Source organism: Electrophorus electricus, chromosome 4 (assembly GCF_041902795.1).
Source record: "Electrophorus electricus isolate QZ-2024a chromosome 4, ASM4190279v1, whole genome shotgun sequence".
Taxonomy (NCBI): Eukaryota; Metazoa; Chordata; class Actinopteri; order Gymnotiformes; family Gymnotidae; genus Electrophorus; species Electrophorus electricus.
In genome coordinates, this window is record NC_137500.1 from 9,205,522 (window position 1) to 9,231,276 (window position 25,755).

The following is a 25,755-nucleotide window of genomic DNA, read 5'->3' on the forward strand; positions in this document are numbered from 1 at the left end:
GGGGCATATGATTTTTCATTTCTTTCTTTTTATTTTATTATTGTTTTGCTTTTTTGGGGGGGGGGGGGGTATTACATGAATTCTTGATTGGACTTCTGGAAGTTATTTGCTTTGGCCACTCATGGCGAACATACAGAACAAAAAGGAACGCTTATTCATCCTTTTGTTTATAAAACCTTTTCCTCCCTGACTTGCCAAATAAATTTTCTGTGCATTTTTTTTTATTTGAACAGGTGTAGCATAATCATTTGTTGCTTATTTGAACCCAATTTGGTTTGCATTTTCTAGTATTAACAAGCTTTATGTTCCTAAAATGTTGGTTCCTCAAAAATGTTGTGATCTTTCAAAACCTGCGTAAAAGTGATAAATTAATGCAGACTGATGGTGGTCAAAACAATGCAGTTTAATAAAAATATTTCTTGGACATTGTCATTGTCTTATGCTGCTGTACATTTTATTTATTTTATATGATAATGAATAATGACTCATACTGTGAAAACCTTGTGATATAGGGAAAAACCTTGTGATATAGTGAAAAATTAAGGAATTTCAATCTTAAAGTCTTATCTTAAATGCCACCAAGAAGAAAATGCATATGCATACTTATATTGTAAAGGCAACAACCAAGTTTTTGAAGGAAACACTGCAGTATTAAAAGCTGCATGTGTCCCATTAAGTACATTTCAACATTTTCCCCATCACAAATCCACTGACAACTGCGTAGAAGAATCAGTATGCCCTTAGTGTCAAAAAGAGTGGAATAAAACCTATGTCTAGAGGAACAATGTAAAACAAAGCTGTAATTATCTCCTGGTTACATAAACGTGTCTTAATTCTCGATTAATTAACAGTCAAGTTATTCGAGTTTCACACGACAGGCAATTGTAGGAAATGACGTATGACTAGTTCCTTCCAGTGTCCATGCCTGAACCATACACACATGGGCTAATAGCAGGACACCTATTTACTCAAAATGCGTATTGAAAAGTGTTACTTTTGCTCCGGGCCGATCTATCCTGGTCATGGAATGATGTTTGTTCGCAACGACTGCAAGGTATTTAGCTAGTTTAATTTAAGTATCTTGTATGAATAGATAATTTATTGACTGTCCTTTATCGAAGATGGGCGATGGGATTAGCTGCATTAGTTAGCTATGCTAGCTATTTTAGCGACATTTTAATTTAGGGATTCTGTGTCTTGCTGGTTAGCTGCATCTCATGTCCTTGTAGACAATTATTCAGACGCTGAGTTTTTAAGTATTATTTATCACAATCGTCTTTAGTGTAACCGTTGGAAATAATCTCTGAAGATGACTTAGGCTTGAGGTTCTAAGATGTAACAACAATTTGCACAACGCTGCAAGCGTGTTAGCTAGCTATCTTAGCTGTCCCTAGCTGCCAGTGTTTATATGTTTTGCGTTTATTAAAGCAAGTTACAGTATCCATATATTCAGTGGTTTTGTTTGAGTTCAACAGCTTTGTTAACGTCGGCTTGTAATCAAATCCGATCGGTCACTTTATTAAAACGTTTAGTAACCAGGGTTATTTATTCAAGTAGAATTGTTTAAATAATTGCGTTGGAGATCCACTAGTGTGTAACTTCAGACCACGGAGCTGTCGTTTGTTTAATATGTTATTGGTTGGAAACCACAATCAAGTAGGAACATTGACAAGTATTAAAAAACCCTCCAAATGCTGCACTTGATACACTCAGACCAGCGCAACAAACAATACAGTGTTATTATTGTGTCACTGCCGGGTCGAGACTTTCAAATAATATGTTGTCAGGGGTGGTTGACCAAGTATGAGCAAGAGATGGGTTACGGTCTCTTACTGAACGCACATAAAGGTTACCAAATAAAGTGGTATGTGAGTTGACATACAACATATGTGCTTCTAATAAACAGTATCTATTCAGTGCTGATGAGCACATGTGTATGGGAATACAAAGCTACATGGGATGCTGTCTCTTTCAGGTATTTAGATTTTGCAAATCAAAATGTCACAAAAACTTCAAGAAGAAGCGAAATCCAAGGAAGACCAGATGGACAAAAGCATTTAGAAAAGCTGCTGGCAAGGAACTGACAGTGGTAAGAGGCTGTGATGGTTGGGTATATAAAGTGAAAAATAATGCATCATTTAAGGATACATTTAATAATGGCCTCAGTGTTTGCTCACCCAGTACAAACATTGATTTGAAAAAAGTGTTAAAGCCTAAAAAGTTGAAGAAAGGAGGAGGGGAGACAGAGTTTAATACATACTATTCATTCCATCACAGGATAACTCGCTGGAGTTTGAGAAGCGCAGAAATATTCCAGTCAAATACAAGAGGGATCTATGGAATAAGACAGGTATTTAGGCCATGCTTTATCACTTGACAATACTGGTGTATAGTATCTTGCTATTTAATGAATGTGAACTGATGTAATTGTTTTTCCTGCTTTAGTGGAGACCATGAAGAAGGTAGAGGCGATAAAACACAAGCGACAGGCTCAATTTATCATGAACAGGTGACTTATTACAGTTTGTTAAAAACTCATTAATGATTGTTAATGTATAATTCAAACATAGGTATGGGTCTAGTAAGAAGTTTTTCTTCTCTTGAAGTCAGTCTTTTGTCTCATTTTCTTTTTTTGTAAAGACTGAAGAAGGGCAAAGAGCTGGAGAAGGCAGAAGCTGTCAACGAAGTCAAGAAAAACATCCACCTCATCAAAGCACCACATGCGAGTAAGTGCCATTCACGCCTACCTGTCTGTGTGCTCACAAATGTACAATCGATGGTATGCCACACAAAGAACATGGTCTGGACTGCCCCATAAAAACTCCCTGTCAGCAAGTTTAAAGGCGAGGTCCCTGAGTAATAGACATGCAGACAAAAAAGTTATTTAGATTTCACCTTTATTAAAATTTCTACACACATTAATTCTCTAATAAGTGCCATTGGGGCTTTGTTTGCAATTAAGAAAATTTCTCCTGTCTTCATAAAGGTTGCTCATGAGTTTTTGTGTTTCTTTCCTGAACTGTTGGTTAAAATGATCTGTAGCCTGTGTTGTTATTGAATATAACTATAGAATGCATAGTAAAAAGTAGGTTGTGTGCTAGTTACACTCAAAAGCTTGTCAGAATAGGAGTTTAAGTATTCTGGGATCATACAGCTACCAGGCTATGAAGCCTATCCAAAATATTCCTGTACAGTTATTAATCCAGTTGTCTTAAAAACACAAAAAATGCATAGAATCTGAAGGTTTCCTCTTAGTTGGTAAATCAGTTCTGCACCATAATTAAGCAATGAATGAATAAAGCCAATAATATTAGATTTAAAAAAAGTTCAAAATTGACAATGAAAAATGGTTAAATGATGACAGACAAAAGCAGTTACGTGGAATAGTGATTGAATTCTAATCCATAGTTGTTTTTCTGTACTTTTCCTCTATTGATTAGCCTCTTGTAACCATCAATAAGATAATCTAAACTGGATAAACTGACATTGATTTGTGTCTTTTGGTTCTACTAGAGAAATGAAACTTAAAATCAATCACTCAGTCTGATTAGATGGCCTATATGTATTATTAACATCCTGCTGGAATTCACTGTTTCTTCTTTTGCAAAAAGCACTTTGCTACAACAGGGCTTTCTGCTCTTAAGTCTTCAACATTATTATTATGAATTTGTGATTATTATCTTGAATTAATCTAATGATGCTCTAGGTCAATTGTTTGCACTATTTCAGAGGAAAATAATGAGAGTGGTTATGAGAACAGTGCCATATTGTCATGCATTATGTTTAGATTCTAAATTAGTATGCTGTAGATACCGTGTGTGTGTGTGTATGTGTAATATATATATATATATATATATATATATATATATATATATATATATATATATATATGGGAGAGAGGGAGATATGCCTACCATAATGTGGTATTAACCCCTTTTCTGCACATACAGGACAAGCCAAACAGCTGGAGGAGAAGATGGTGCAGAAACTGGCAGATGATGTAGAAATGAAAGATTGAGTTTTGTATATTTCATTGCCCAAATGAGCTTTTCTCTAAATGAACTCTCAAGAACATATCTTTTAAATGCAGGTCCTAAAAACCACTCTTCTGAAAAGAGAATATTGTTTTACATTTAACCATCAAGAATGGTCCCTTCTCAAAACAGAACTCCTCTTTCCCAAAGTGTATTGATGTGCTGTTTCTTGGCATCCAGGCAAGGTAAAAACACTATTTGTTGACAGATTGGGGTTCAACTGTTGACCCAGATCCAGTTTCCTAAGATTCAGTATGCTTTTACCTAAACAGTGTGTACAACAATAAATGGAACTGAATGTTTCATTTTCACTAAATGGCAACATTAGCTCTCAGTCAGTCACTCATTCAAGTTGGCTCACTTATCCCTTTAAAGATGGATACATTACCCCTCATAAAAAAATAAAAAAAAAAATAAAAAAAATTTAAAAAGGTTGCCTTGTGTTCCCTGGGTCTTCTGATAGATTCTTTGTTGTGCTAGTAATGCCTCTTGTCTATAATGGTATATTATGACACTTAAACAGTACAAAGTACATAACAAAATACACTTGTTTAGAAAACCTATTTAATGTCATTTCATGTTGTTGCTTTACTTTTAATCTTTAAACATAATGTCTTAAAACATTTTGAAGTTATAATTTCTTCAACTTAGTCTGACCACCATAACCCAGAGAAAGACATAGATTAGCAAAGCAGTTAGTATAGAACTATGATTAAGTAATAATGCAACAATCTTCTAACAGTCTTCTAACAACAAAAATGCTGAGTCATTATGGTATACATGGTGAATTCGAATGATACTAATGATTCTATAGTGTGGTAAACTTTGAGGCACACGCCTCATTAAATTGGGTCTAGTGACAGCCCATGTTCAGTACTAGTCTAGTTTCATTTCAATCCCTTTTCAACACATTTGCCAAGATATGTATACATTCCAGTGTTAGTGATGATCTCACTTTAAGTTGTCTACTTTGGCTCTGTGTTAAAATGATATAAAACACTTATTTTGTGTATGCTATAATCTAAACCTGTGCTTGTTCACCAGCTCCATGCTTGGCTGCCAAACTCTGTACAAAGCCTGCAGGGCTCTTACATCCTCCGTAGCATTGTGTGCAACATAGGACCTTTGGAGGAAATGCTGGACCAAAAAGGGCTGAGAGTATTTCTGGAGCCCAAACATCTCTCTACTCAGAGGCAGTGTGTCCAGGAATCCTGACAACACATCTAAGAACTCATCCAGCAGATGGAACTCGCTCATTATTCTGAGTAGAATAGGGCTGTCAAACCTTCTGCAGTTGTGACCCACCAAAAGTGGGTTGTTGATGGTCTTCAGGAAGGAAATGAAAGATTTTAGAGCTTCTTTTACTGGGATGGTGTCCAAAGACTGCCCATGTAGGAAAAGTCCATCAGCACAGGTTGTCAGTCCTGTTACTCGTGAGGCCCCATCAGTCATGGTGCAGCGAGGAAGCATGTAGACGTTAAAAATCTTGTTTCCACTGATAGCTGAGAGCTGAACTATGTCACATGTAGAAGTATCTATAGAGAAAGGGACAAACACATGGAACTTTACCACTGCAGCTTCACTGGTATATTACTATAAATTCAGTTACCATAACATGTTTTAAGATGTTTAAAGCAGCATTTACTGTGGTTAATGTCATTTTTTTTTTACAGATACCAGTTGATTATCGGAACCGTTTGGTGGGCTCCGAATAGGTTGCATTAGTCAAGTACGAATCCAAATGTTTGCATCAATAAATGCAGTGAAGTATAATGAAATAGAAATCTGAATTATTTACTATGTACCGAGTCCTGTAGTTTCCAAGTCAAAAAACACAAGTGTTTCTTCATGTGTCCTGTTTGACAAACCTGTTAAAAATATTTAAATTTTGTTATACATTTTGAATTAAATTTACTGTACATACGTTTGGATTATCCTGACAATTTGAAGACGTATCATAGACCGCTGGACAAAAGTTCGACTGTCAAACTTCAACAGAACTGAACAAAACCGAAATATAATATTACAATCATACCAGGACGCTTTAACAAAAACTAAAATATATTACGGTGCATAGCAGGCAAATATCTATTGAAGAGTCGCTGAAGTACGACGAATTGGTGCCACAAGAAACACATTTTTAAGGCGTGGTCCGGTCAGGCAGAGATTTTGTAGCACAGGATGAAGTCGACAGCTCGGAAATCACTTTCGTTTTCCTATCGGGAAGTTTGATATCGCGATATTTCCATTTTCCCGACTAGCCTGTGTGCTACAAATCTCTATGGTGTGCCAACAAGCGGTAGCGCCCAAACGTTAGTACAATAACAATCTGACAGTGCGTCCGTTGTTCTATAAATAATAAGAAATGGGGTGAAAAGGTTTTTAAACACATTGAGAAGGTAATGTTTGGAACGCAGATTTGGTCACTTTAGTTAAAATCTAAAATACTAATTTATTAAATTAATAATTATGTTTATTATTTTATCCAGTTTATATTACATTAACATTGCAAACTGTTTTAACTATGTTGTTTAAAAAGTAAGATAGATAAGCTTTTCATTTCTGATTTTTTTTAAACTGAATTTAGCCTAATCAAAGTAATGATGAGATAAATCAGAGAAATTGGTGTAATTAATTCTGATAATTTTAACACTTAAAATACTACAATGATTTACACTGAAAGATTAAAGTAAAAAGATTAAAAGACCCCACTTTAATGGAGTTGTACCCATTTTATATTATTTTTTAATAAGTGGATGTTCATTATACTCTTTTTACATCCATAAACATATATTTGTACATTAAAGAAATAATACAGAAATTAAACCTCAGGCAATGGTGCCAAAACTAGCACACAAATAATAATAATAATAATAATAATAATAATAATAATAATAAAGTTATTATTATTATTATTATAGATGCACAAACAAGTTCCTTCAGACTGTCTAGTCTGTCAAAACACAAAACAGATCATTCAACATTTAGCATCACAAACAGGATAATATATCCCTTTAAAACAGTGTTTTCTGACCTACACTCTTCCACAGTTTTTTATTTTACAGATGTGAAGGAAAGAACTGAAGAATTGTGTGAACCATGCCTTCTGGTAATCAATACATTCACTTATGATGGACACAACACATGAAGCACTTGTAAGCGTTTTTTTCTTGTTTTCATGCTCAGATAGCTTTTTGTAAAGCTGCAAGTGTCAGCACCCAGGCCCAGGTTTTAGATTACAAACAACTGAACAACTGAGTAAAACATTTGGCAAATCCAGTGTCACCCAGTGGGCCACATAAGACTAGCCTTATGGCCACTCAACAAGACTACACTAGTCTAGTTGTTCAAATGTTGCTTGAAAAGGAAGGAACAATTTGCAAGTCACCATAACACTGAAACACAGGTGGTGTAGCTGCATGTCACTTGATCTATTACACCTTAGGGAAAAATTCATACAATAGGCTGAATGGCAGATTATGTGATCTAATTGTAACAGCACATAACAAGGAGTAAACAACTTCACTGGAACACTTTTACCTGAAAGGATGATGGTGACTCTTTGTTAAATGTAGTACAGTATATACTGTCAACAGACCAACGTTGTGTGCTTCTATAAGAGTACATGATTAGTCTGTATAAACTGGTTTCTGGCATACAGTTCCACTTTTTTTTTTTTTTTTTTTAAACTAGTGCACAAGTTTAATGGGTATAACGCTCCAAATGTGTAATTGACTTTATAATTGTACTATTCAGACAGTCTCCAGCTATATGACTGGAATATAAAGAAAACTTTAGTTCTGCTGTAAAGAGACAAGCAATGTATGCTGATGGCATGAAAGGAAACCTACTGCAAAAAATTAAAATAACGATCGCTCTCATAAAAAAGATATATATTTTTATACATGGGACAGGACATAAAAACACCAATATATTAGGAGCAGTATTTAAATCAACCACAAAAAATAGAAATGTAAAATGAAACAAAAACTTCAAGTCCTGATTTGGTCACACAAAACACTCATATATGCAAACATTTAAACAAAACAACAAAAGAAAGAAAACAGAAGGCATTTTGTCATGTGGACATATTCCAATGCATATGGCTATGAATAGAGATAGCTACATTATAGCTGTTTTTGTCTTGTCAAACCTTTGTCCTCCCAAGATATTATTTTGTAAAAATATCTTGAACCACAAAACCACAAAAAATGCAAACAAGCTTGCAGGACACAACATTGACACAAAGACACCTTAAAAACACACATACTGTTGTAAATTGCAAAAGATTCCAGACAACTAAACCCTTTTCCCATGGACCACCCAGCAGCACTGCGTTATGTTGCTTCTTTCCTCTGAATAATACAATAATATTATCTTACATATTTAGCACATTATGAATGTCTGAAATGCTGGCATCTCAGTATCGCGAAGAAAAAGTGGTAGCAAAGCGCTGTGCAGTCAGTTGAAGTCAGCTGACTTCTGATTGGCTCAGTTTTGTAAACATGAGGATGGACAGTTCAAGGTTACACGGTGAGAGAAGGACCAGTCCCGCAGGCCCTCTTAGCAGGGTGGCTCATATGGATGTGGGGATTTTCCTTCGGCAGGCTGACCCCCAGCATACCTCTTTTCCTTTCCCATCGTCACTCCATCCTGATCTTCTCCTACCATTCCAACTGACATCCTAAGCTGAGAGTGCCTGAGTTAGTCTGACAGTGGTCAGCATCCACCCAAAGGTGTGTCTACAGGCTATTAATTCTCAAGATAACTGCCTTTATCCCACACCCACCTTGTCCTCCAGATGTACTCCTCTGTTTGTCGCTGTGTTTTTCTCTCTCTCTCCATCTCTTGCATTTTCTCTTTCTCTTCCTGCGTTTCTCGTCTGTTCTGATCAGACATGATTTGTTTTTGTGAGAGCCGTTTTACACTTTCAGGTCTCTGAATACCAGCTTCAGCCTATAGGGGCTCCCTCTCGTCCTCATACCATAAATTCATTATTACCATACAGCACCAGTGGCTGCCCTGACCCAAATTCGGTGTCCCTCCGCCGGCCCCCTCCTTCCCCAGAGTCCCGGGGCCTGGGTGGGCAACTGCGGTTCTCCCTGCTCCTTGGCCGCATCTTCTCCGAACTGGAAGTGCATCGTGTGGTCAGCACGGTTCGCTCTGATGCCTCCTGCTCAAGGAGGGGGTACTGCTCGCCTCCCATGGAGAAGAGCGGGCCGGAAGAGGAGGACCTGAAGCGGTATTGAGGAGTGGAGGAGGCAGAGGAGAGCGAGGCCATGGCAGAGTCCACTGAGTCCAGAGACTCAGGCTGGCGGTGGAGAGCACGTCTGCTTTTGGACTCGGACTTCCTTGAGCGGATGGCGACACAGCTTTTCTCTGTGAAGTATATGGACAACAAAGCAGAGAAAGCTGTATGTTACACTGTACCAAACTGTATGATACACACCCAAACACAAAACACAGTAACCTAGTAACCTCTATGATCTCACTCTTACTATAACAAATACTTGTGTCTATTCATTTAGCACATGCACTAAGCCTAGATCATAATCTTAAGGATTTTACAGAGACAAGGTTAAAGTGGATTTTTAAAGTACTATTTACATTGGAATTTAGTCCAGCGTAGTTTCGAGGTGCAAATAAATGATAAATGTATATTCTACTTGTGTAATGTGCAGTAATCAAACTCAGGTCTCTGAGTTTCTCAGTTCTCTCATATCAAACACAAACATGCTAAAACTGGCCCAAGGATAATTTCTTTTTCTAGCTCTCTCTCAGACCTGCTCATCCAGTTGTACATATAAGTCACATATTATTAGCCAAACTGTAGGGAACATGATCTTTTTGACACCCTTGCTACTGGAACTGAAGGATATCTGATAGATATCATACTTTTATTTCTGGGTTCATTCCATACCGATTACCGTCAACCAATTAAAACTTTTAATTTTAGATGACCATTCAGCAGGCTTCAAAGGAAAGCTGTCCTGTTCTGTCTATTAACATCACAGCCACCTAGTGTCCAGTGGATGTAAATGAGGTATCTTACTTTTTTAATGGACATAATAACCACTTTATTATATTTAATTAATAGCATGCACTGTTCCAACAGTTCAGTTATATTTAATTAGTGATGTGAGGTAGTCTTACCCCAGGCCTCACATGTCGCTCCTTCTTGCTCTGCTGTTAAGTTCTCTGAGCTGTCTGCTGTTCCTATCGAAGCCTCGGACTCCAGAAGCTCATCATCAGATGCGCGCGGCTCCAGTGCCAACATCTCATAAGTCAGCTCCTCCCTGCCAAATAATGCATAGTATAGCATATCCCTGCTATCAGGCAAATTCTGAATATTGCCAGTTAGGCAGCAAAGACTAATGTTCAAAGATGCACAGGCTAATTGGCATGAATTGATAAGAAAAGTGACTGGCATACAGACAGAGGGAGAGGGAGACATTTGGAGATACAGGGCCTGTGCTAGAAGGGCACTGACTTCTCTTTCTGTAGATTTTCTATTTGTTGAGTGAGCACTTTTTCTTCCTGTTGCATTGCTGCTTGCTGCTGGTCACTCAGTCCTGTGTCCACCCCCTCATCATCTGGCCCCTCCCCTTCTGTTGCTGTCGGTGATTGTGGGCTCGTGGGTGGTGAGGGGGTGTGGTGGCTGCTTCTACGCAGCCGGCTTTTACCCTAAGAGACAGAACAAGAGACAACCCAAACTCATTGTATTTGACTCCAATAAGATAAATGACAAATCTTTTAAATTAATTTTAAATTAATTTATTGTGAGTGTAAATGAAGACAACAGGAAAAATTGAAATACTAGTCACCATCCTAGAACACAGCGGGCTTCAGTCCAACATACATGCCATTAGCATCCTGAGTGCATGAATGGACATGTGACCCTCACTCTTCCCATATGATTTTTACACATGGTTCAAAATATCCTTCCTTCTGCATATTTCTAGCTACTTGATCAATGACACCCACAGTGTAGAACAAATTTAATTTACTTATGAGGGTTATACTAGAGACAGTGCTCAGAGTGGCCTGCAGGGGGCAGAATGCTGAACACAGACAAAACCTACACACACACACACACACACACACACACACACACACACGCACAGCTTTACCTTTTTAACTGCACTTGGCTGCACATTGAGCCGAGCAGCAAAAGCAAGAAAAGAAATAAGAAACAAAAAGAATTAGTGTGATCAGAGCAGCATGCACACTAGTCATACAGGGATTGCTACAATGTTGGACTCTCGCTGAGCTAACTGGCTCAGCCTTGGGTTAGCACTGAGATGAGCTCATATTTACTTTGCTCAGTTGCATGTTACACAGTATATGCCAATCTTGTGAGTTTAATTTAATATAATGATTTGGCAGTGCTCTGAAATGCAGCATTATCTTTGAATTTTTATGCAGTACAGTTGCTGTATTCATTGGCTGCTGCTTCAGCAGAGTGCTGTGCCAAATGTCCTCAGGTATCCAAGCTCTTAGGGCTCTCTTAAGTGAAATACGTAGTAAGAGCGCTAACCCAGGAATCCAAGTTTAGTAGTTACCCTGTCTGCTGCCAGACGAAACACAGGGACAAGAAAAACCAGCTGCTTGGCACTACAATACCCACTGGGCCAAAGTCATTAGAGCAGATATCCATTCATTTAAATGCACAATTGATCCACTCTTTTCAATCTCCACATCCTCTACAGACCAAACAGGTGAATAGAAGACAGATGATTGACAAGAATGGCGATGATGCTACGACATTGACTACAGCTACTACACAGGGACTGGAGACCACAGCGCACTTGTATACATACCGAGGTGGCAGTTCGGGTTATGCTCATAAACCTAACAGCAATTAATACAGGTTTCTGAACGGGGTGGGGGAGGGTGGGGATTGGGGAAGAGGGGAGACAAGGGTTAGTGGGGTGGGTACTAGTAAAAAAAAATATGGAAAAGTGATTATTCAGCCTTTCCTGGAGTACCTATCATAATGTTTTCAAACTCACAAAACTGTATCTGAATCTGTTTGGAATTTATGATGCCAGCATTGCAGTCTGTATAACTGGGGGATGGATCTGACCTGAGAACAGTGCTCTTACTGAGATCTGTACAGTCAAGACTCTTACCATAGACCTTCGGATGTGTGTGAGACGGCTCTTGGCTTTGCTCTCAGCAAACTCCAGAGTGCTGATGTCCTTCAATCTGGCCTTGTACTTAACCATCTGCTCACAGATAATCAGTTCCACACAGCTGAGGAGCAAAGCAAGAACATGTTGAAAAATGCAGGCTAAACAGGGGACTTCTGAACAAGCAGAACAAAAACACATGTGCACACACATACGCATACACACGAACAGCCACACTCACACACATGCCCTACAGCCATGGATATCTTACGCAGTGGTCTTGCTGATGTCCTGAACACTCTGTAAAGGGTCTATGCTGTCAGGACATCGCAGAATACATGGGGCAAACACAATGGCCAGAGCATTAGCAGACATCCGATTAGTCTCCTCCTGAAGCAAGATCCTAAAACATACACACATATACACCAGATGATCATTGTATTAGCGCCGTCAAATTGGTCAAAAATGATGTTCAAAAACCCCCAAAACCCCAACCATGTGTATTATGTGCATAACAGCGCAAAGATAGGACAAGATGGGAAATAATAATCAAACCATTAGGGAATACAGGGCATGAAGCTTCTGTCTCTAGATTTCAATATTAATTTAGTCTGTTCAATAGCCTATACTTTTATATTTTTTATAATGCTAATGCTAGATAGAGGGCACCAGGCCATACTCATTTGGGTACATATTTTCAAGATGTGCCCTTAGGTTCTGGTGAAAGGGTAGGCTAACTGTAGCATACATAGCTTGCATATTAAATTTATCAACAGATTCCACAATTTTGCCATCTACTGACCAAAAGTTGTGTTGTGAACCCTCTGCTGTTGTTACCATAGTGCAGGCCCACATGACAACTTTCCCCCCACAATCGAATATTCATTTTCCCAATCTGAGGTTTTCAATCATTTGATTATATAATTACATTTAGAATATTCATTGACACAGTACACCATATATCATGAAACAGAACACATGTTTCCTGGATACACAATATTTTCTTTCTTTCACCTGCAAAACTATTTTTTCCATTTTACCTAACGAGGTGGAAGACGAGTCTCTCCAGGGTGTTGAGATGAGTCCTGCTGAGCTGGTCGATTACCGTGTACACACCTTTCACCATTTCCTTCTTGTCCTGCAAGCCTGCGTCCAGCAAGACGGCAACAAAAGACAGCACATTATTAAAAGGGGCCATAGTCACAAAGGACACCTTGTTACGCTACTGAAGCCAGTGCACAACGTCCCCATACTTGTGGCTCTGATGAACTCCTCATACAGTTCAAAGGTCATGAGAGGGTTGGGCAAATCTCGCAGCCATTGCTTCAGGACACTGGCAATGACGTGGATGTTGTAGTCATCCAGATTCACGCTATTTGCATCTGAAACAGGAGTCGACAAGCAGGGTGACTAAGGCACATTATGCATCCATGTCTTTGTCATTTGTTGGTGTCCAATACTATTCCTCCAGTAGGTATGCACACAGGGCATGCTGGCTAATGCTGACAGAAAACAGAAGAGTTAAGAGTTGCAGAATAACTCCACAGAATAACTTTCATCATTAATGATGGTGTTATTATGGCAATAAGACTATCATTAATGAGGAAGGGCAGTTGTAGTCTGGCATGGTGATAAAATAAAATAAAAAATATTGTTTAAATGCTGTTGAAATTAGACAATATAGGATCAATTCAAAGTAGCAACTGCACCCTCACTTTCTTTAAACATTTAAATACATAGCTAGATTTCCTTTGGCCACAATAGCTTTTAACAAGTGATAACATGCTAACCAACAGTTTGGTAACCAAACATGGCATTCTGCCTGGCTTTCTCAGCTATTTAGCCATGTTGAATTATTGATAAAAGTTCATTTACAGTAGCTAATAGTGCCCAGACACCTTGTTTATTCATCGTGGAAATCGGTTTGGCCATTTTGGGCTATGTGGGCGGAGCCTATGATGCTCACCTGTGTCCAGGCCCATCTTCAGCTCTTTAATTTTATTGGTGGATCCAGACTTCCTGTAGATGCCTTCAGTGTAAAGGCCATGCATCTCTATGTAGTTGATGAGCTTCTCCACTACTAGTGGTACGGCTCTCTCATCACTGGTTAAACGAGACAATTCCACCCCGAACTGCCGTGAAGACTGTTCTGGATCAAACTGCGCGTGCACACACACACACACACACACACACACACACACACACACACACACACACACACACACTTACTTTAAAACTGTACATAAATACATTATTTAGGGATTACTTCCAGAAATATTTAAAAGATATTTTGCACAGAGTGAGTATATGCATATACGCAATATATAAATAACTCCAAGTGCCATTAACATCAATCTCAATAAATTCAAATTGCAATAGTCAACAATACTGACACACACTCAGACAAAAGCCCACATCGCACATACTCTCTTCTGTGCACACTTACCTTCTTGCTACATTTAGTGGTCATCCTTAAGCAGCATTTCCTGTGACACGCATAGCGACACACTGGCACAGAAAACACAGCATCAGAAATGTTAGTTCAGCTCTCAATGTGAAACTCTCCAACATAGGAAGCACATCCCACTACCATCAACATGGAAGATGCAGTAGAGCAACTCCCTGTACTGCATAAGCAGGAAGAGGAGGAGAGAGAGGGAGAGACAGAGACAGAGAGAGATACAGATAAAGAGAGTTGGAGAGAGAGAAAGAGAGAGGGAGGAAGGTAAAAGAATTACTGGGAGAAAGAGAAGTAGTGACAGTGAGAAGAAGTGGAGGCATAGGGTGTTTCAGCTAATTCAAACCTAAAAGCAGATAAATGTGTGAGGCTGGAGGGAACCAATGTGATTACAGTGCTCTCCCACCAGCAGGCAGACACTTAGGAGGCTGCTTAGCAAGAACTACAGACTGAAATGGATATTCTTACTTTCCAGCTAGTGCAGACTAGCCACAAAAATAAGGAAGATGGAGAATATGTGCCTTCTGAGTATAAGCAATATCTAACAGTTGGATTTTGTCCAGCTCTACCCATGAAATGCCAGATAGTCATAAAATAAGAGAATATGTAAAAAAAAAAAATAATTAAAAACTAAAAACTCACATTTGCAGACACAAGCTCTGTCCATCATCCAAATGAGAGAAGAGCAGTACTCGCAGTATGTTGGGATACTGTACTGAGTGGATTTAAATATGTGGCCCATGTGCTCTTCCACCTGCAGAAGGCAGGTGATTTGGGTTGGTTTTCAGAGAGTTGCAGATCATTACACTGTGCTTTACATCTGAACCAGGCTGGTAGAGATTCAAATAAAAATTTGAATAAAAGCTTTACATTTAAGGGCGAGGTGGAAAAACTGATCTAAACTCAGTGCTGAAGAGATCTTTTACAAGCAGCAACTCACAATATCTGTCTCCTTTTTCCTTCTTTTCTTGCGTTCTGGTTTAGGAGCCTGTGACAAAGATAAAGTGTCACGCCATCAGAATCAGAAATACGGTCCAGACAGAGGCAGGGGATCTGGGCTCCAAGCTTTACCTTGCTCATGGTGCCATCCATCGGTTTGTACTCAGTCATAAATTCATCCAGGAAGACTTTGAAGGTGTTGACCCAAACTTTTACAGGTGATTCTGACCAGTCTCTCTGTTCCAGACGCATGCTCTTTTCCAGAATGTGCTCAAAGAGTGCATACAGATCCTTGTAGCGGATACTACGGCCATCATCCATCTGAGCGAGAGAAATAAGAGTGCGAAATCCATCACATTTCTGAAAAGCTCATGTCTGCTCTTGTCTGATTTGGTTGAATTTTTAAACAAAACTATAGCTGGATCATCAGCTGGCAATTTCATATCTGTGGGTGACAGATACTCACAGCCAAGGCGGTGGAGTAGGAGTTGAAAATATTGATGCGAAACTCTTTCAGAGCCTTCTTGAAGACCACATCCACAGGAGTGTCCTTCTTACTGTCCTCTGTCTCCAGATCATTTATCTAGCAGACAAAAATTCACCCATATTTAATGAGAGAAAGGGCTAAAAATAGGCTCAGGTTATGGGTTTGTACTGCAGCTCACTGATCATCAGCTCTGTTGGTGGAGATCCATCCCCTTTCAGAGCTCAGTTACTACATGTATTTAACACCTGAAGGCACTGATTATCTGGCGTGTTAGATGAAACTGGGAGCTAAACTCTATAGGAAGTTAGATTCATAAGAGTGGGACTACTACTGGGAATCCAAGGAGATCAGTGTTCTACACCTGTGATCTTTGCTTCTTGACTGGGTTTGAAGCATGGTCCCACAGCCTGTATGAGGTTTGACGTTACCTTCTTCATGAGGAAATCATTCATGCTGCGATAGTCTGCCGTGCGGGTGAGGATGTGGAGGGAGTCGTTTTGCCACGCTGCAGGCTCCTGGGTCACACTGCTGATCTTTACACTGCGCCTCCTCTTCGTCGTCGTCGTCATCATCATCATCCTCGCTTCTGGTTCCCGGTTCTCTTTACTGTCCCGACGCAGGTCTGGTGCTCCAGCCCGCTCGGGACTGCCAGAGGGGGAATCTGGGAAAAGAGTCAGAGAGTGAGAGTGAGAGAGCGTGTGTGTATGTGTGTGCGAGAGACAGAGAGAGAGGGAGAGAGATGCTGATCATTTGCTTATACTGAATGTATATTATACAAAATTTCATAACGTCTGTCTCTGCTCTTACCATTACATGTGTTGGTCAGATCCACAGCTTCTGAGCACCCTCTGGTGGACATCTTCTTATCACCATGCTTTGACTTTCCCCAGAAGCGCATTTTACCCCTGACCCTGCTGAGGAGCAGATGAAACACCATGTACACTATATGACTCTGCATGGAGACTGCAGCCTTCACTCAGAACAGAAGTATGCAGTGGGTTCTGACCTGCCGTCTGTCTGTGCTGAGGGCTTCCTTAGAGAGTCCACCTTTCCCAGATCTCCTGAAGACATGGTTTTCTGCAGCTGTTTCTGTTCTTTCTGTGAAGGCTACAGAGAAAGGGGAAAGATCATGAAAGCCATCATGAAAGTTTGCTGTAGTGTTTTTTCCTTTTCTGTAAAACTTTATATTTGACACAATAAGAAGAATAAGAAGTAGCCCATGTGATTATGTATGTGAGAGTGAGTAGACAGAGATATGAACATGTGAGTGTAAGACAGAGGGAGAGCGGTTTAGTCTTTTGGAATTTAACTAATAACTAGTCCATGCGGGTTATCAATCCCCCCCCCCCCCAAAAAAAAATGTAACTACTCAGAACATAGAAAAAAGAAAGAGGGTTAGATCTTCTCAGAAGAGGCTCTTCTTCATCTAAAAACAAGGCAAGTCACAGGTGGTTATCCAGTGAAGGTTTGGTGTTAAAGTAGATTCTCCAGGTTAAAAGATCAGAAACACCCTGTATAGAGGCAGCAACGAGAGCAGGTGGAGAAACCTGGAGGAGGTTAGGAAAGTGGGGTGCCTTTACACAAAACCAATATTCCCCAACAAACACAACCACCCTGTTTTAAAACACTGCTGGTGAGGTGTGGTTATATTCATATCAACTCTTGAAGATCATTGTCAACAAGGCCAGGAATTGAACAATGATTGCATGAATGGATGGTGCTACCATTGCAGATGGCTCTGGCCAGTCATGCTCCTTTCATTATCCCTTCCAGGTTTTAAACAATATGATGCTTAAATTTGTAGGGGAATGTTGAGTTAATAGCAAGGCCTCTTTCCGTGGCAACCACACATCCAGGCTTAGCACCCAACTGGTAAAGCCAGTGCCAAAGATGATACCCGCACTGGGGCAGGTTAGAAGGGAGATGGGGATCGCTGCTGAGGCCAGTTTACCATCTCCGAGTCACTGTGGAAAGCCTGCTCAGTGCTGGCTGGGCCTGTGGGCTCAGGGAGGGGCAGCGTGTGACAGAGTACAGGTGTGTATTCATAATCTTCATCGTCCTCATCATCAGAATCGGCCTCGGTGCTACAGGCGCGGGTCAGGAAGTCAGAGCGAGTCCGAGCCATGCGGGCCTTCTTTGGGCAGCCATCCCTGGCCACCTGACCATTTCAATCGATTCATTACAACAAAACCCAACCAACACATTAGGGGGAAAATCTGTCCAGCTGTTATGAGACCAAATATGTGAAAAGACATGATGTCAGTATTCTGTCAAAATAAAGTGCTGGAATGCAATATGCAAGTAATACCTGTTCAGCTCCACACATAATGTATGTCAGGCCAATGTTCTAAGCATCATTTTATATATTTCCCAGAAGCTCTCCCTTTAATCTAAACCCTTAATTTACATGGTATTTCCTAGTAATGTAGATTTGCTCAAAACATCACATAATGTATACAGAGCAGTATAGTTTTTATCTAATAGCATTTGGACACAGAAGTCATGAATGTTGAACAGATAAATTATACAATTATAGATAATATATGTGACACTCAAATCTTGTCAGTAAAATGGATCATGATTACATTTTACTTTAAAACAACGAGAACTGTATGCATGTAGGACAGGTTTTGTCTTTACCTCTTTGGTCTTTAACGATCTGAAACCTAATGTCCTCTCCCTCTGCAAAGCCATGGAGCGTTCCTGATTCACCAGGTCTTTATCAGACCTGAGTGATGAACAACAGATCTCCTCTCAGTTAATTAAAACACCTCACCTCAAAAAAATGTTTTTCTTTATCCAGTTGTGTATGATTAGCAAAAAAACAAAAACAAAAACAAAACCTCAGCAAATTATTAAGTTAGGTTCGTAATAGTTTCCCATTTGTAATTAAGTAACAATGCATTTTTACCTGTTTATTCTTACAAAGTAATAGCTATTTTGGGTTGTGTTGCAGTTTTAGAAGTGGCCTATAATAATGTCATTCTTTTGGAAACCATTTGTGTGAGGCAGAACACTCACTTGGAGAAGGTCAGTCTGCTGTGTTTTGGAGAGAATGCTAGACTAGAAGTTTTCTCCTTCATACTGATACTGATACTGTGAGTAACAGCCTTCTTCTGAGCTGGCATTTTGCCTATGCCCTCCTCCTTCCTGGATTCAGAGGTCACTTCCTGTGCTGGACTTCCTGCCTTTGGTGTGGTCGCACCAGATGAAAGTCCTTGGCTGAGCCATGGATCCAGTGGTGGCTGAGATGGCTGGATGGTTTCATGATTTAGGGGGGCTTGTGGAAGTCGTATGCCTGACCAATTGCTGTCATGCTGGTCAGAGGCTGGCCTCCACTCAGCCTCTTGCTCTAACTTCTCCAGGGCTTCAAGGCTGCTCTGGTCTACAGGGCTCTCTTTCTGCATGCTTATGAGGACTACTACAGACTCCTTTCTCTCTCGGGTGGGCTTGGATTCAGACAGTATGTGTGGCTTCTGGTGAACGGGACTATTGCTTTCATCTGATATATAAAACAGAGCATTTGTGGGGTTTTTACTTGGCTCAGTTGGACTGGATACTTCTGTTTGTGTTCTTTCTGTTTCAGTCATCATTTTTATGTCACTTTTATTTCCATTCACTGATAAGGGCTGATTTGTAGAGGACATATGATGATATTGATGAAGGTCAGCTGTGTCCGGCTCTGCGTCATCCACATTAAAGAGTTCAAAGCTTCCATGGCTATCTATGGAGCTCTGAGCAGAGGACTGCAGGGGAGTGGCCTCCGAAGGTGGTGCATTTTCATTGGAGGAAAGGGGTCGGTCGGAAGCAGGAGCACTACTGGACCGGACCTTTAGCAGTTCCAGGCTAAAGGTAGCCTGCTCCAGCTCTCTCTTCCTCCTGCTCTCACGCTTGGCTCGGCTCTTGAGCGTACTGTCATCCAGGGTTCTGGAAGGTTCTGATGGCAGGGTCTCCATCGCCACTCTCTGCTCTTCCTGTGAGCTCTGCTTGGATTCCGTAAGGGTTTGGAGGTTGTGTGAACTTTCTCTTGCACTGTTCTGCTGCTCGCTGTCTTCTCTAGCTCCCTTCCACTCCTCTCTCAGGCGCCTACATCTGAGAAGAGCAAAGAAGTGATAAGGACAGCAATAAAGTGATGAAGGGCAAATAATAATGACTGGAAATGCACCATAAACAAGTAAATGCTATTTTAAGGCACTACTACTAAAGACCTAGAAATCAACATCTACTGTGAAAAAACATACTCAAAAAGATTTTTACCAGTAAATTCAAGTGAATCATTATGCCATTTGTGGCATGACAGTACATTAGCAATACAAAAGAAAGCTCTGAGTAGTGTTACCTCTTCCTAGCCTGGTGCCCCCTGCAGGCAGCCTGAATCATTACAACGTCTCTGCGCAGACGAAGATACCTCTGCCTCTGCCTATGAGCTCTCCAGGCAGCCTGGATAAGTGCTGTAGCTGTCTGCCTGCGTGCTGCACACCGCCTCCAGCCTCTCTGGAGCAGCAGCACCGCATCCTTCTGCAGCACATAGAGCCTCCGCTCCCTGTAGCCCCGCCAGGCTGTCTGCAGACATACGGCCGCCACATGCTGGAGCTCCTGAACATCGGCGTTCTCGCCACACTGGGACAGCATGCACTTACGCCACCAGTGCTGCGTAAAGGAGGGGAAACAGAGAGAGACACTTAGAGATCAGCAGAGATACTAAAAATAGTATTAGTATCTGGGTTCTGTACTCTGACACATTAGATTTGTAAAAAAGCAATATTGGCTTTGAGATTAAAGAATGTTTGCAATAATTCAAAGGCATTAAAAATTACTGTATCATTATATAGGCATTATGGCCTATTAGGATTAGTTTAAATGATCATAACCTGATTAGTAGTTAGTAAAAACCCTTTTTTAATCAATAAGTGTCTAATATTTGCCAGACATTAGCCAATACTGGGCATCCTCCCCGATGATGCTGTACCAGGTCTATAGTGTGACTATTATTAGCTTTTGCTTGTTTGGGGGAATATTTGCTTTAGGTAGGATTAATCAATATTGTCTTCAGTAAGTGGAATGTGTTTGTGACTTAGAGTCTTCATTTTGCTGCAAGGTGATGCACCACCCACTGCGTCAAGGCATTTTGTTGGATCTGAACAGTTAAAATATTTCTGTACACATCAGAATTCATTCTGCTGATGCTGTCAGCAGTCATGTCCTCTAGGAAGACAAGTGAGCTAACCTTCCTGGCAGCCATACCTCAGCTAATAACTTTATTTTATTTATTTTTATTTAATAAGTTTTCTTTTACATTATACAAACAAACAAAAGACCTCAGAAAGCATAACATTCTCAGACCATTACAGGTCAAATGTTCTGGGATTGCTGATGGTGACCAGTTTTTTGAACATAACACATCACAGAACTCTTATTAGAAAGAACATTAAAAGTTACATGTTCTAGAAAAGAACATTTAAACATAATGATCAGTTTTATTTAAAAAAAAAAAATCTCTGATATTAAAAAGAACCTTCAAATAACATTGCAAATAGAATATTTAACCGCAACAAACTGAGGACTCTTATCAAAGACATATAACATTATAAGAACCTTTATATAATGTTAGGCAAGGCTTGGTGCATACTTATGACTATATTATAAAAGGCAGCCTGAGGAAGCCACTGAGCATTTAGAAAGATAGGCTGGAACATATTGGACTACTCATCAGGAAATGGTTTTAAGTCAAGTAAGTATCACCACACTGGACAATGAGGGCTTAATGAAATGCAGCACCTTTACAACGGATTTCTGCACTGCAGAGACTTAACACTTTATGTTGCTTGTAGCAGCACTCGAGATGGCTATACTGAGAACTGAGAAAACTAGATAAGCCTGACTAAATCAACATGTCATTTAGGAAATGTTAGTAGCACTTCAAAAACACATTTGAGGTCCTTTGTGTGCTTCTGAATCATTTTCTGAATCATTTACTAGATCTCAATGCAACGGATACAAATCCAGCTGGAGGGAATCCACGCAGACACACCTGAGAGGAGAGCGAGAGTCTTCCAGCATTACTCTGTCTATGAGAATAAAGCCGGTGCGGTGTGATTTCTTTACCAAACGGAACAACAATTAATTTTTTAACTAATTTCTACATGTACACACATAGATGGAAGTTTTTAACCAATGGAGAGAGCTTCCTAAGTTGCCGAAGTCATCACGGTTTGATGGGTTTTCACAAAGTCAACCTCTTCATTACTGACCTGCGGACTGAGCAGACTGATTTTGCTTGTTTATGTTGTGTCTATCTAAAAGCACTGTCTGGACCAATCTGGGTCAGCACGGCCCTTTCCTGCAACAACATGACCTCGTCTGGTGCAGGAAGGCTTTCAGCCAACAGGCAACCTTCATTCTAAAGCCTGCAGGTCAAGATTCATGGGAACAAGCAAACGCCATCATGCTGCGAAATAACCCGTATGGGCTGGGACAGAAGGACTCCTTCCTACCTGTATGACCTGGGCAGCTTGCCTCTGGTTGATAAAGAGACGCCTCTCCAGCAGAGCTCTGAACCTCCTCTGCAGAGCTACGATCCTCCTCAGCACCTCCTGGTGAAGCTGGTCCTGCAGCCTCTGTCTCTGAGCTTCCCGCAGAAACACCTGAGAGGAGAGCGAGAAACTTCCAGCATTACTCTCTCTATGAGGACAAAAGGCAGATGAGGCACAGTTTCAGCTTAGTCTCCTCAAAAGGCACTTATGTCAACCTCTATAACTTTTCAAAAATATGTAATGTTTTTCTGGCTCTCCTGTTATGTTTTAAGTATTTTTAAGGCATTTTAAATCCTTCCAAATCCCTGAATAACAGCATTTCAAAAACATAGCTTAAAAGTAGCACACTCTAAATTGTGAACAATAAACTGCTCTGAATGTAACTCACACTGACAGATAGGAGGGGAAAAACGTAACAAAGATGGTACCATGGTTTTGCCAACTTGATACCCATCTGGGTCAAGGTCGACTCTCTGCAGGAACTCTCGAATGCCAGCCTGACTGGCACTCGTGCCATCTGGCAGCAACACATGGAAATGGTGAGCAAAGTCCTGCAGAGGCAATGAAACAATGAACTCAGCCTGGCACTGCCATTCACCAGGTCATTTCCTCAACAATCTAGTTGAGACGGCAATGGCCCATGAGTTAGTTGTGTGTGTGTGCGCATGTGGGTGTCTTGTACCTGAAAGGTGTATTTGATGCTGTATCCAGATTGGCGAATTCTCACTGTTTCTAGCATCCCCGTATACCTCAGTTGCCTCAGGACCAAGGCATCATTAAAGCGGAGTGGAAGCTGCGGAAGACAGTGGGAGAGAGAGAGAGAGAGAGAGAGAGAGAGAGAGAGCGCTATGGGAATACTAGGTCCTCACCACTTTCATTACACCATTAAACAACATGTAGCCTTTGACAGCAGGGAGCCCAAAGGCAGTACCTTCTCTGCGTTTGAGCGAATGCACTTCACAAAGTAGGGCTCTGACTGCCCGAGGGTCTCCATTAGTTTGTTGAGGGAGACCTGCAAGACACAGAAAAATGAGCAACACTTACTCGGAGACTTCCTTCTTTTGTCAGCCACACTGCACAGACCAAGGCTCTGCAGTTCTACAATTTTACAGTTTCTGGGAGACTTCCCGTTTAAAACTCGCAGATACGAGGGTTTGGTGAGCCAGGGTCAGTCTTCTTCACTCCACATCCTCCTGAACATGGCTGTGGAGAGGGGGGTGAGTGTGATGTTTGCAGCCTGACCTGAAACTGTGCACTGATGCTAGGGGGCTTCTTCTTCTTGTGCAGGTGAAGCAGAGACTTGGTGATGCGGTCATGAAGTGTCAGGCTGCTCAGGTGCTTCAGCGACTTCACATCCAACAGATGCTGCAAACAGAATGAATGCTAACGCATAAACCAAGCAAGCCATTCACTGGCACACTGGCATACCAGCAACCACCCCCAACAAATCCTCTTATATACGGCAAGGGTTAGTCTTAGTTTACAGTCAACTCATTCAGTAGCTGTGATGAACTGGCTGCACTGGAGGAAATGTGCAGGTGTTCAGAGCCATACCTTTGGAAGGCAAAGTTTGGCCTTGTAGTTCTTGTTCCGCCTGTGAAGAGGAGCAGAAGCTTGACACTGATCACTGGAAAACTCCACGAGTGTCCCCACCCAGTACAGGGCCTGATGATGACTCACATGAGAATCCCCTGCGCTCTTTCCAGAAGCTTGCTGCTCATGGCATTGACAAAGATGCCTTCATCCTCATGGGAGGAGCTGGCGGACATCAGATGGCCCGGCCTCGAGCTGCGGCCGTTACAGCTGGAGAAGCCATGTCTGAGAGATGTGGGGAGCGGCAGAGATTGAGGGAGGAATACCTGAGGATTCTTTTTTTTTTTTTTTTTTTTTTACACAGTATGCTACAACACGCTCTTTAGCAGTAACACGGTGCACTGCATGAGATTTATAATATGAAGAGCCTATCAGATGACTCCTTTGGGCTGCCGTACCTGGTTGACTTCTCGTTGATGGCGTTGGTGCCCTGCAGGTTCGAGAGAGGGCTTCGTGGATTCTTCCGTGCAATGCAGGAGTCTGTTTGAGAAGAGCCATTCATTCAGAGCACATTAAAAGCCCTCCCCCACAATTACAACTCTGCCTTCCCACAAAAGCTGCCTAGAGCCTGCTACATACAACAAACATACAACAAAGTACATTCAACTCAGCTCAGTTTCACTTGTGTAGCCAGCCGTACTTGTGGCCAGAAAACTAAAATACGCAAACAAGAGTGAATCTGAACTCCATACACACTGCCTAGGCCTCCCGTCTGGAGGAAACAGCCCCAGACAGTGCATGACCGCCATGTTTCGGCGGGGGGTTCTGTATTGTGTCCACTGTCGTGTGACATGGAAGTCATTTCCTGTGAGAAATTCCTGCGTAGATGCAGCGATAGATAGGCTGCAGTGAAGTGGTTCCCTCCTAACACTGTGTTCCTGCAGGCCTAGGAGCTGATGAATGACAGATACCGCACTAACTGGCTTGGTTTGGTTAGCATGATACTGACAGCTGAAACTCTCCACAGCTGGAACTGAACAACACACAGGAAAGAAAACGATGAAAATAAAAGAGGTGGTTCAGTCAGACATGGTTCATAATGCTTAATGTAACATCTGCAGGAAACAGCATCACAGTTAATGCCCTTCAGAGCATAACAGTGCATAATAAGAAGCTCAACTGATAATGAGGCTTTCCCCAAGTCAAAAGATTTCATAATTAATTTACCACGTTTTGGTATAGTTTTGGATAGTTAACCAAATCAATTGATTATTAACTATAGTTAACCCAAATAATCAACAGAACAATACTTTTCTCATATTGTGCAGTTTCTTCTTTGGTCCTACTAGTGGGGTTTTCCCATCTCAAAAAGATCATAGAAGATTATGAGAGTTGTAGTTTTACGGTATCTTAGACCCCAAATTACATACTCCATTCCTCTCACTTTCCACTGAGGTATCAACTTCTGCAAATGAAGAAAATTATAGGATTGAGGGATTCATAATCGGGATTCATACTGTTTTTGTCACCTTTGCATCTCTGAAGGATCTCAAGGCTCCTCTGGTGCACCGGGTGATGCAGGAAACTGAAGCTGTCAACACTTTTAATAACTGTACGCTGCACTGCTGAGTCAGAATCT

At 40.9% G+C, this 25,755-nt stretch overlaps 3 protein-coding genes across 14 annotated transcripts in view; 1 reads left to right on the top strand and 2 right to left on the bottom strand.

The window, feature by feature from the left end:
- The first annotated feature begins 896 nt into the window (after positions 1 to 896).
- rsl24d1 (ribosomal L24 domain containing 1) lies at positions 897 to 4,356 on the top strand. Its single transcript, XM_027001056.3, has 6 exons — positions 897 to 1,054; positions 1,976 to 2,089; positions 2,278 to 2,350; positions 2,446 to 2,509; positions 2,641 to 2,726; positions 3,951 to 4,356. Exons 1-6 carry the CDS (start codon positions 974 to 976, stop codon positions 4,016 to 4,018), a joined length of 486 nt encoding a protein of 161 aa, XP_026856857.3. The 5' UTR covers positions 897 to 973; the 3' UTR covers positions 4,019 to 4,356.
- A 690-nt stretch (positions 4,357 to 5,046) lies between these two features.
- On the bottom strand, positions 5,047 to 6,245 carry plex9.1 (PML-like exon 9.1). Its single transcript, XM_027001055.3, has 3 exons — positions 6,103 to 6,245; positions 5,840 to 5,902; positions 5,047 to 5,569 (listed from the first exon to the last, which is right to left on the bottom strand). The coding sequence occupies exons 1-3, from the start codon at positions 6,170 to 6,172 to the stop codon at positions 5,049 to 5,051; spliced, it is 654 nt and encodes a 217-aa protein (XP_026856856.2). The 5' UTR covers positions 6,173 to 6,245; the 3' UTR covers positions 5,047 to 5,048.
- Positions 6,246 to 7,915: 1,670 nt separating this feature from the next.
- myo9ab (myosin IXAb) overlaps positions 7,916 to 25,755 on the bottom strand; it is a 76,585-nt gene continuing 58,745 nt past the window's right edge. For 3 of the 12 annotated variants that reach the window (XM_027000976.3, XM_081712234.1, XM_081712233.1), the window contains 31 exons: positions 25,646 to 25,753; positions 24,575 to 24,656; positions 24,264 to 24,401; positions 24,138 to 24,177; positions 23,826 to 23,948; positions 23,515 to 23,595; positions 23,266 to 23,376; positions 23,012 to 23,134; positions 22,545 to 22,694; positions 20,390 to 20,700; positions 19,072 to 20,142; positions 18,691 to 18,778; positions 18,002 to 18,208; positions 17,057 to 17,157; positions 16,858 to 16,964; positions 16,479 to 16,711; positions 16,030 to 16,146; positions 15,696 to 15,884; positions 15,565 to 15,612; positions 15,267 to 15,378; positions 14,613 to 14,674; positions 14,133 to 14,325; positions 13,420 to 13,548; positions 13,207 to 13,312; positions 12,438 to 12,569; positions 12,167 to 12,290; positions 11,855 to 11,908; positions 11,165 to 11,182; positions 10,525 to 10,718; positions 10,188 to 10,330; positions 7,916 to 9,413 (listed from right to left, as the gene is read on the bottom strand). In XM_027000976.3, coding sequence (XP_026856777.2) covers positions 9,013 to 9,413; positions 10,188 to 10,330; positions 10,525 to 10,718; positions 11,165 to 11,182; positions 11,855 to 11,908; positions 12,167 to 12,290; positions 12,438 to 12,569; positions 13,207 to 13,312; positions 13,420 to 13,548; positions 14,133 to 14,325; positions 14,613 to 14,674; positions 15,267 to 15,378; positions 15,565 to 15,612; positions 15,696 to 15,884; positions 16,030 to 16,146; positions 16,479 to 16,711; positions 16,858 to 16,964; positions 17,057 to 17,157; positions 18,002 to 18,208; positions 18,691 to 18,778; positions 19,072 to 20,142; positions 20,390 to 20,700; positions 22,545 to 22,694; positions 23,012 to 23,134; positions 23,266 to 23,376; positions 23,515 to 23,595; positions 23,826 to 23,948; positions 24,138 to 24,177; positions 24,264 to 24,401; positions 24,575 to 24,656; positions 25,646 to 25,753 — 5,096 coding nt within the window. In that variant the 3' untranslated portion in view covers positions 7,916 to 9,012. The remainder of the gene's footprint in view (positions 9,414 to 10,187; positions 10,331 to 10,524; positions 10,719 to 11,164; positions 11,183 to 11,854; positions 11,909 to 12,166; positions 12,291 to 12,437; positions 12,570 to 13,206; positions 13,313 to 13,419; positions 13,549 to 14,132; positions 14,326 to 14,612; positions 14,675 to 15,266; positions 15,379 to 15,564; positions 15,613 to 15,695; positions 15,885 to 16,029; positions 16,147 to 16,478; positions 16,712 to 16,857; positions 16,965 to 17,056; positions 17,158 to 18,001; positions 18,209 to 18,690; positions 18,779 to 19,071; positions 20,143 to 20,389; positions 20,701 to 22,544; positions 22,695 to 23,011; positions 23,135 to 23,265; positions 23,377 to 23,514; positions 23,596 to 23,825; positions 23,949 to 24,137; positions 24,178 to 24,263; positions 24,402 to 24,574; positions 24,657 to 25,645; positions 25,754 to 25,755) is intronic. The other 9 variants (XM_027000971.3, XM_081712235.1, XM_027000977.3 and 6 more) reach the window with 9 other exon arrangements.